Source organism: Dipodomys spectabilis, unplaced genomic scaffold (genome assembly GCF_019054845.1).
Source record: "Dipodomys spectabilis isolate Male_0828 unplaced genomic scaffold, ASM1905484v1 ptg000002l, whole genome shotgun sequence".
Taxonomy (NCBI): Eukaryota; Metazoa; Chordata; class Mammalia; order Rodentia; family Heteromyidae; genus Dipodomys; species Dipodomys spectabilis.
In genome coordinates, this window is record NW_024870679.1 from 49,870,647 (window position 1) to 49,881,499 (window position 10,853).

Genomic DNA, 10,853 nt, shown 5'->3' on the forward strand with positions numbered 1-10,853 from the left:
AGCAAACACAAAACCCTAAGTTCAAACCCTAGTAATCACCAAAGGGGAGGGAGAGAAGGCACTTGAAGCAGGTGTAGGGGCCTCCAGTGGTGCTGTGGGCTCATGGTAGAAGCATGTCTTAGGAACTCGTGGAAGACTTCTCAAGGAAGTAGAGAATGGTCAGGGACCAGATGGGGAGAAAGCCTCCCAGGCAGAGAAAATTACCTGAGGAAAAGCAAAAGAAAGATGGGGGGGGGGGGTGTTTATTTGTTTGGAATGGGGGGGGGGGTGGGCAGGGGTTAAAGAACAGTAGATCTCCAGGTCTTTAGTTTATCATAGAGCTGGGGCAGGAATGGTATGTAGCTGACCTCATGTTGAAAAGCACCTTCCACCCCGTGCCAAGAGGCATCAAGTGCCTCTGCTCAGGTACTCAGGGATATTATCTTTGCCTCAAAAAGATGGACTCGGCCAGGTGCCAGTGGCTCACACCTGTAGGAGCCTCCTACGAGGCTGAGATCTGAGGATCATGGTTCAAAGCCAACCCAGGCAGGAAAGTCTGTGAGACTCTTATCTCCCATTAGGCACCAGAAAACTGAAAGTAGCCCCATGGTTCAAAGTGGCAGAGCACTAGCCTTGCGCAAAAGAGCTCAAGGACAACACCCAGGCCTTGAGTTCAGGCCCTACCACCTACAAAAAAAAAAAAAAAAGATGAGCTCCATTGGTACCAGCTTGTAGAAAAAGACACAGGAAAACCTATTAGGAGATGCCTGTCAGGTTAAGGGTAAATGAGAAGGGCTTGAAAAGGGGAGAATTCTGATGTCAAAGGTATTTCAGAGTAAAAATGACAAGTTGAAATGCCATGTTAAACACAGGCAGAAGAGGAAAGGAGCACAGGAAGATTCTAGGATGTTTGGCTGTGTAGTGAGATAGACGATGATCTGACTAAGCCATGCAAGGTTTTCAAGTTCACAAAATGCATCTGTTGGCCTGCTTTTCCACACTGTAAGGCACTGCCTACGAGTAGAGGCATTGACCCAGTGCAGCCAGTAGGGGGCACTACAGGCTTCCCCTCCTTTCCTTCCCCAACACGGGTGTCTGAAACTTCAGCCAGGGTGTCAGGTAGTTCTGAAGGCCTCAGGCAGTTCTAGTCCCTTTGTTTAGAAATCTTTATATAAAGAGACCTTAGCATCCCTCAATCTGCCGCAAATTCTCCAAACTTGGCACTTAAGAGTAGCTAAGTGGGGGTATGGAGGACTGGAGGGATTTTTGTAGGCCATCCCGATCAGTGGCCAACAGGAACAGAAGGCTCAGCAAGCATTTTTTGAGCCCACATTTTTTAATTCACAAAAGCACAGTTGACCTCAGCATGACCTCTGGACACAGGCCCCCTCTGGAAAGCATTTTTAAGGAGCTCAATTTTGACTTATTGGGTAGTTCCATAGCCATAATACTATGTGTGATATTAGAACAGAAGTCACATAAATGGGAAGTAAGAAAGTCGAGTGTGGGATGGAGTGGTCATGCAGAAACAGGGCACACTGAAGACAGATACAGCTAAGTACAAACGCCAGCTCTACCATTTATACACGGCCTTGTTCCCTCCTACAAAGTCAGTCTGATAATACAAAGTTGTTGTAGGGATGAAATGAGGTAATATATTGAAAATGTTTGAGACCCTGCTGGGATCCAGCACTTGCAGCCTTGCCATTATGATGGCTCTGACATTCTATGTGCTCTCTCTTGACTTCAGGCCTAGAACATTCTTCTCTATACTTGGTTGATCCCCTGCATCTGATTTCCATGGCATACTTCTCCTTAAAGCCTTCTTAAAGACCATGTTCAGCACAATGATCAGTGGTCCACAAGTGTTTGGGGGGGGGGGGGTGGCAGGAAACTAGGTCATTGGTGATTTGGCAGGGGGAGTAGATAAGTAAACAAATAAATAAATAAGAATTGGGCTGTATTAAGTCGGGGCCTCAATCACACTTGAATAAGGATCTAGTTGTGCCTTGGAGGCCCATTTTGGGTATCTGGGCATCATGGAGGTGTCAAAGGGTGAGTCAGAAATGAACATTCACACCAGAAAGTACCAGGAGCTGGAAATCATAGAATCATAACTGGTTGACAGGGCGTGGTGGTGGTAGTCGGGGAACTAAGATGATTATAATGGTAGAAGGCCGAGATGCTGGGAATTGCTGGCCACCGATCATAGCAGGATGAGAACAAGATAGGAGTCAATAACCAAATGATTGGAGGTGACCAAGAAGAGGAAGTAACTAAAGATATAAGCAGAAAAGACTCAAAAAGGGCACTTGCCATCTCAAGTCGTCATTCTGATGATCTTTCTTACTTTATTGAATGAGGTGGGAGTGAAATAAGAAAAGCCAACTAAGAGGAGTTCTAGATGCTTTCAAGCCAGAGCACATGTGACTTCCTTGTGGTTCTCTCAAATCCTTTCCCCTCTGTTCTGGTCTCGTTTTCCACCTCTTAACCCTTGGTTAGGAAGATCCTCATCATATTGTAAGCTGGTATCCACTGACTTAGTTATTCATTGGCTTATCCATCTCAGCAACAGTTATTGAGCAAGGCGGGGTCCAAGGTCTTAGCACCCAATAAATACCTTTTGGACTAATAATGTCATGAACATGATGTAAAGCTGGTATGAGGAAGTTCTAGCAGAATGTTATTGGATGTCATCTAGAAAGGAAAAGTGGGCAACTGGTCTTCAAGTCTTAGGTTGAAAGGATAAAGCAGGGGCTGGGAATATGGCTTGGTGGTAGAGTGCTTGCCTCGCATGCATGAAGCCCTGGGTTTGATTCCTCAGTATCACATACATAGAAAAAGCTGGAAGTGGCTCTATGCTGTGGCTCAAGTGGTAGAGTGCTAGCCTTGAGCAAAAGAAGCTCAGGGACAGTGCTCAGGCCCAGAGTTCAGGCTCCAGGACTGGCAGAAAAAAATGGATAAAGCATTCAGTGGGGGGCGGGGGGGAAGCCTGCTGTTGGGGTGGCTCAGGCCTGTAATCCTAGATAATACTCAGGAGCCTGAGATCTACAGATCATGCTTCCACGCCCGCCCAGGCAGGAAAAGCTGTGAGGCTCTTACCCCCAATTAACGAGCAATATGCCAGAAATGGAAATGCGGCATAAGTGGTAAGGGAATTAGTTTTGAGCAAAAAGCCAAATGAGAGAAAGAGGCCCTGAGTTTGAGGCTCAGTATCAGCACCAAATGAATAAATAAACAAACGAATCCTGCTGCTTTAAAAAAGCAGACACAAAAAAAAGCAGGCTCAAAGCCAGGCCTGGAGAATGAGGCGAGGGGGTTGGTTTGACACAAGTAATTTTCTCAAATGAGGAACATGAAATTAAGTGATATACTAGAACCCAGAAGCTCTAGGTCTGAGCTTAGATGAAAAGTCTGTAGAGTCCTGAGCCCCAGAGGTCCATCCTCCTACAGAGAAGGACTCATCACAGCTTAGTAAGAGAAGTCCTCCCATTCATCCAGGCTCTTACCACATACCCACCATGCATGGTATAACACCCCAAGTAGAGGTACAGTTTGTTTCTGGAGTGGGTCCATCTCGTATAGTTTTAGCCTGCAGCCTTATCCCTGGGAGCTGGTTAGAAATGTAGATCCCAACTATAACCCTTCTGTTACATCACCTTTATAGTAACAGTAATTTTTTAAATGTCATGCATTAAAAAAAAAAGAAAAGCAGACCCACAGCTCCATTTAATAAGATGCTTGGGTGATTTATTTGTAGAGTTATATGCAAGACTCCATGGTAGGCAAGCAGAATACTGAGGCTGTGAACTCTCTAAGGGCAAAGCAGCCCAACATATTCGAGACATAGGGCTTCCTCCCTGATGCTAAATGGAAGAGCAGAGATTTGAGGCATAGGAAAAAGACAAGACAGACTATATAGTCCCAACATGCAGCAGCTGGCCTCTAGCAAGCTTCGCCCTCTTTCTCTCTTCCACCCCTCCTTCTCCTCCCTCTTTGGTGCCAGTCCTGGGGCCTGAGCTCAGGGCCTGGCACTGTCCTTGACCGTTTTTGTCCAAGGCTAATGCTCTACCACCTCAGCTCCAGCTCCAGCATTTTTGGTGGTTAATTGAAGATAAGAGTCTCACAGACTTTCCTGGCCAGGCTGACTTCCAACTGCTATTCTCAGATCTCAGCCCCCTGAGTAGCTAGGATTATAGGTGGGAGCCACTGGTGCCTGGACCCTTCTTCTCCCCCCCCCCCCCACCTCTTCTCAGCTTGCACTCTAGTGATGCACAACTTCTATACCAGCATTACTCCCCTACTACACTCACTTCTGTCCCATGCCTTCTGTTGTTCCAGTTGTTCAGGGCCCTGTTTGCCCCTCTCCTTGATAACTCCTATAAGCCTCAGCCCTGGTCCCAGATCCTAGGAACCTCCATCTTACCAAGGCAGTTCCATGCTAAGATATTCCCTAAACTGTGAAGTCCCCACTTTCTATATATCAACAGAGGCTGGCACATGATGGGTACTCAGCACATTTTGTAGGATCCAGGGATACTTGTTACACACCAACATGGGGAAGATTTCCATGGATGTAGCACATATTGATTCCTTTACTTTTCCATGTTGCTCACCAAATAGCATAGTGTCAAGTTCAGGACCCATGTATTATTTCTGTCTATATCACAAGGGCTTAGTAGATACTCTAGTAATATAGGTTCAAAAAATGAATGGAGCCAGACATTGGTGGCTCACATCTATAATCCTAGCTATTTAGGAAGCTGAGATCTGAAGATCATGGTTCAAAGCCAGCTGGAGAAGAAAAGTCCATGAGATTCGAAAGTCCATGAAACTACCAGAAAATTGGAAGTGGCACTGTAGCTCAAGTGGTAGAGCACTAGCCTTGAGCAAAAAGAGCTCAGGGACAGCTCCCAGGCCCCAAGTTCAAGCCCCATGACCACTACCCACCACCACTAACAATAAAAAGAATGAAAAAATGAAAATGGGCAACAATACTTAAGACCCAGACTAATGGTAGGGTCTGGTGGGGGATAGTTCAGTGACATAGCATGAACAAAGCATGTACAAAGCACTGGGTTCAATCTCCCAACACACACACACACACACACACACACACACACACACACACGTGATTGGAATAGAATAGAGCCATGAGGTTTCTCTGATCCTTAAACATAAAAAATGCTTAGGGAAACATTTTTTACTGATATTTGAAAATCTATGAATGGTATTAGAAAAAGCTACATTTGGTGGTACATTCCTGTAATCCCAGCTACTTGTAATATTAAAGCAGGATGATCAAGAATATAAAGGTCTGCCCAGTCAAATTTAACAAGACTCTATTTCAAAAACAACAACAACAAAAAGGTATAGCTCAAATGGTAGAAAGCTTGCTTAACAAGTCCAAGGCCTTGGATTCAATCCAAGAAAAGGAAGAAAAAGAAAAAAGGAAAAGAAGGAAGGGGACATGGATGGATGGGAGCAGTACTGAGTCTACCTCAAGGCAAGTTGGCCAGTACTTTCTGAGGCTAGGCAATGTGCAAGATTAAAGACTTGAGCCTGGGGCTGGAAAGGTGGCTCAGTGGTAGAGCACTTGCCTTGTATGCATGAGGCCCTGGGTTCAATTCCTCAGCACCACATAAGCAAAAAGAAAAAAGCCCGAAGTGGCGCTGTGGCTCAAGTGGTAGAGCGCTAGCCTTGAGCTGAAGAGTTGAGGGACAGCGCCCAGGCCCAGAGTTCATGCCCCATGACCGACCCCCCCCCCCCCGCAAAAAAAAAAAGACGAGCCCCATAGAGTTAACCTCAATCCAGACCAACCTGCCCGTCCCTGCCCCTCAACCCTGCAGGACCTCCCCTGCATCTGCCAATCACTCATCCACCCATACTCACTCTTTTTCTTTCTTTCTCTTTTTCTTTTTTGAAGGAAAATGTCTCTCTGATCAAAGAAATTAATGAGCTCCGCAGGGAGCTGAAGTTGACCCGCTCTCAAGTCTATGACCTGGAAGCAGCTTTGAAACTGACCAGGAAAATGAGACCACAAGAACCCCCAGAGATAGGTAATATCACTAGCCAGGGAGCTGGGCATTGGGATGGAGGGCCCAACGCACAGCCTTGAGCAGGGCTCCCCTGGCCTCTTCAGGTATTGGGACACCCTTGGCCTTCTGAGAGCCTCTGTCTACCCTACAAAGGATTTAGGAACCCTGTTCCTCTTCAAACACAGAGAGCCCTGTCTGAAAGCCCCCACGGTTCGCTACAATAGGCCTGCTGTGCATTATGTAACATCCCTAGTGGGGTCTGGGGACAGTAGCCTGGAATCAGACACATCAGTATTCTGTAGTGACACATGAATATGCATATAAGCCTCATGAATTTTTTTAAAAAACATTCCATTTTTAAATCTTTGTTTTGCATTTTAGACTTGTGAGGTAAAGGGATTGTGGACATATGCAATTCAAATAAAGACTAAAAGAGAGGAAAATATCAAAAGAGAAGAGGGGAAATAATTTCCCAAGGAATAAGCCATGAGTTGCCAGGCATCACTGGCTCATGCCTATAATCCTAGCTACTCAGGAGGCTGAGATCTGAAGATTGTGGTTTGAAGCCAGCCTGGGCAGTAAAGTCTGTGAGACTCTTATCTCCAGTTAACTACCAACCTCCCCCCCCCCAAAAAAAAAATTGGAGCTGCCGCTCAAATTGTAGAACACTAGCCTTGAGCAAAAAAGCTCAGAGACAATGTCCAGGCCCTGAGTTCAAGCTCCAGGACTGGCACAAAAAGAAAAGCAAATTAAATCCACAATGCCCTTGGATTTCTGATAGCTACAGTAAAAGGAGAAATAAAGAAATGGAATAGTATGCACAGTTTACATTATCTTCTAGACAAATAACTTTCTCCTGGCAATAAATTCTATAAGAAACTTATTATGTGGGCCTTTCTAGAAGGGATTTTGAAGAGCAATGGACAATCTTTGTGGGCTTTCAGGCAATAGGGAAGCATTCCCCGGTATCTATTTTTTATCTGGGCAAACAATGAAAACCATTTTTATAGAAATTAAACCAGTGAAATTCAAGAATTTTTGCTTTTGGGTGGCTTATATTCAGGAGTAAAACTTAGCTCAAAAACCATAGTCCTGGTGACATCTTTCAGTGTCAGCTGTCTCGTGTACTGTGGCATGGAGGAAAAGCAATTCACTGGGGAGCACATGGGAGTTGTAATTAGAAACTCAGTGGAAAAACTAAACAGTGTATTAGACATCTGAAGGGAGAATTTGTAAATTAAAAGTAAAAACAGAGAAAATAGCCAGAGTGCAGCCCAGAGGGACAATGAAAGAGCCAAAAGGTAGAGGATAGAAGAGAATAATCCAGTGTATGACAGATGCCAGACATCATATTCAGGAACCCCAATGGCTCCCAAGAAAGATAATTAAAAGGAAATAAACATCTAAACTGGAAAATACCAAAACAACCATATTAAAAGCATCACAGAAAAGAGATAGATTGCATACAAAGGAATAAAAATCCCATTGGAGCTGGGCTCCAGAGGCTCACACTTGTAATCCTAGCTATTCAGGAGCTGAGATCCAAGGATCATGGCTCAAAGCCAGCCTGGGCAGGAAAGTCTGTGAGACTCTTATCTCCAATAAACCACCAAGAAAACCAGAAGTGGTGCTGTGGCTCAAGTAGTAGAGCACTCATCTTGAGCTGAAGAGCTCAGGGACAGAGCCCAGACTCAGGGTTCAAGCCCATGACCGACCAAAAAAAAAAATCCCATTGGCATCTGACTTCTTAGTAGCAATAGTGAAAGCCAGAAATGGTGTCTTAACACCTTCAAAGTGGCAAAGGGTACAAAATGTGCACAGAGTTGTACAGATGAAATCCAAGTTTAAGACCCTACACCTAACCTCCAGGAGTTCTGAATGTCAGGTATGGCCACTCACTCCTATGTGCCAAAAAATTTTTAAAAAATAAGAGACATGATAAAAAGAAAGCAGACTTATTATGGGCCATAAGCAGCTCACTTCTATGAGCTGGCCTTCTAGAAGGCAAAGCCATATCCCAGGAATATTTGCAGGGCAGTGTGGCCAAGATCAGGCATATTCCAGAAGACAACTGCTATTAGGAGGTCAGCCAGCACCCTACAGTCCCTGGCAGCCCCTGAGCTGCCCTGTGGCTCTGCAGTGTCTGATCCTTTTCCCTTGTGTGTGAGGGAAGAGCTTGCAGAGGTCTACTGATCTCACCAAATCAGTGCACAGCCTAGCGGGCCTTAAAGTCACAATCTGCATCAAGATTCTTATAACATCTGGAGAACCACTGGGGGTAAAGCAAGGCTGGTGTGGCCAATTGGACTACACTCCACTGAGTACCTCTAGGACTGCAGCTTCACACACAGGTGAGAACCCCTGGGAATCCAGATGGTGACTGGACAAGTAGTCTAAAGGCTATGATGAGAGAGGTCACTGCCTCTCAGAGCCTATGCTAGTGACCATGGAAGAGAGGCAGTGGCTGAGGGAACAGGTGAGGAAATAAACAAAAACAAGACACAGGTGAGCTGTACAAGCTCAAACAGGTAGATGGGGCAGGGAGGCCTGTGTGTGCTCTGCCTTCCCGAGGTATACTGCTCTCCCAGGGCCCCAGGACTAGGCTAGAGCTTGTGTGAGGCGATGGTTAGCAGGGAGGCAGAGAGTAGGTTGTCAAAGCCTAGGGAAGACATAAAAATCATCAAGAGTCTATTGATGGCCAAAAATGAGAAGAGCCAAGGAGCAGAGAGAGAAGGGTTCAGGCTTCTCCTGGGAAGAAGGATGAGGTAAGTCAAATGCTCTTTTGGATGGTAGCCCTGTTAGACCAGTTAGAGAGGCCCAAGGCAATACCAGCCACTGGTGACCACTTCCTCGTCAAAACTCTCTCTCTCTCTCTCTCTCTCTCTCTCTCTCTCTCTCTCTCTCTCTCTCTCTCTCTCTCGGCCTTCAATATCTGTTCCTCTCTAGCTTTTCCCCTAGGTCTGCATTAGAGTATTGGCAGTGGGAAGGCTAGACTCTCTTTTCCATTGAGAGTGAACTCAGGAACCATTTAATGAGTAAGAAATAGAGTAGTCTAGAAAGACAAGGTCTGAGCCAGAGGGCTTGAGCCCAAGCAGTAAAAGGTTGTGTCAAGGAATGGCAGACTGGTGTGTGAACAGTGTTCATGATGAAGGACCCTGGATAGTACAGAGCAAGGGGAAGCCACAGGAGTGGGTGTGGATGTGACACAGAAGCCAAGGTCATTACTGCCCCAGGAGCCTAAGAATAGGATGCTAAAAGGAGGAGGAGACTGGTGGCTTAGAAGGCTGCAGAATACACAAGGATGTGCCACCTGGCCAAGGCTTGGGGAATGGGAGGAAGAGCAGCCTCCCCTGGACACGTCCTCAGCCCGGGTACCTGGAGACCAAGAAGGGGCTTTTGCCTTATCACTCCAAAGTGTAGCTCTTCATTTCTCTGTCTCTCCATGAGCCAGTGAAGTAGCCTGCTTTATCTCTGTCCCCCCAACACTTGGAATTTAGTTTCTTGCTGCTGTAGATGCCCAGTGAATATTAAGAGGGATGGGTGCAGCAAACTGGCCAATTTTCTCCTCCTTGTGACCCTTACAGCACCCACCATGGACAAGGCCCCTGTCTCTCCTACCATGAGATTGAATGAGCAAGAAGAAACCGAGAGAATCATCGAAATGCAACGCCTAGAAATCCGGCGCCTTAGAGACCAGATACAAGAACAAGAGCAGATCCCAGGGTTCCACACCATTGCTGGGATCCGGCTCCCTTCCCTCATTGATTCAGAGGTAGATTTTGAAGTGCATGCCAAGTGACTCTTCTGGGAAGCCATTTCCAGCCACAGCCGGAAGTACCTAGGCCCGAGGATCTGTCACTAGCCTAGACTCAGCCCTGCAGCTCTGCCCCACTGACCCCACTGACCTCTTCATCTTGTCCTGGAGATCTGGAGACATAGAATAAAGGTTCTTGCCCACAACCTTGTCCAACTTCTGCTTAACTAAATGGCTCTGGGCAGGACAGGGAAAGAGAGGAGCCTGAGGACTAGGGCCCCCTGCTCACCCAAAGCTACTGAGGGTTGTTCTGTGTGGGAATTGGGCTGCCTGGACTGCAGAGATCACGTAGGACTTGAGGCAGCCTTCCTACCTGCTGCTCTTCCTCCTGGGCCTGAGGACCCGGCTGCCTGCTTATATCTTAGCTAGGCCCACCTGCTACTTCCTTCTTGGTTTTCTCTACTGCAAGCTAAATCGAAAGCAAACAATACCTCCTACAGTTTCTTTTCCTGTATGAAATGCAATAAGACTGAGGAGTATGTGAGCACACGTGTACTCATGCGCATGTGTGTGTGTCATGCATGTGTGTTGCTGGGGACCAAACCTAGGGCCTTTCAAATGCTAGGTAAGTGCTCCACTACTACGCTCTATCCCCAGTCTTGTTTCTAAGGAGATATGTAAGGGTGACAGAAAAGACAATATGAGCAAAGTAATAGGCAGGTCAATGTTAAAATATTTCCCCAAGATCTTACACTACCTGCACACTTTGTTCTTAGGACTACAGACAGACCTCTGCTCTTCTTTCTAGACTTGTCATTGTTCTGCATACTCTCCCCAGCTATTCACTTCTAGAGGCCACATTTTCTCCTCTAATTCCCCACTCTAGGAGACCTGGCCACATGTAAGTACCAGAAAAGGGGCTCCCTGATGCACTGAAGAGCAAAGGAGTATAAGCCAAATGTCCCTGGCTTCTACCTTCAGAGATAAGATTTCCTATGCAAGCCTCCAGTCCCTTCTTGTCTCTGCTAGTTCACTACAGCTATCATCTCCAGCTTCCTACTTTTTCCTGCTACTTTACCAAC

The 10,853-nt window shown here is 46.2% G+C and overlaps 1 protein-coding gene across 1 annotated transcript in view; it reads left to right on the plus strand.

Moving 5' to 3' along the window:
• Window positions 1-9,844, plus strand: part of Cfap57 (cilia and flagella associated protein 57) — a 59,256-nt gene extending 49,412 nt beyond the window's left edge. The window contains exons 22-23 of the mRNA XM_042677355.1: window positions 5,906-6,038; window positions 9,602-9,844. Of these exons, the coding sequence (XP_042533289.1) occupies window positions 5,906-6,038; window positions 9,602-9,816 (348 nt within the window). The 3' untranslated portion in view covers window positions 9,817-9,844. The remainder of the gene's footprint in view (window positions 1-5,905; window positions 6,039-9,601) is intronic.
• Window positions 9,845-10,853: the final 1,009 nt, after the last annotated feature.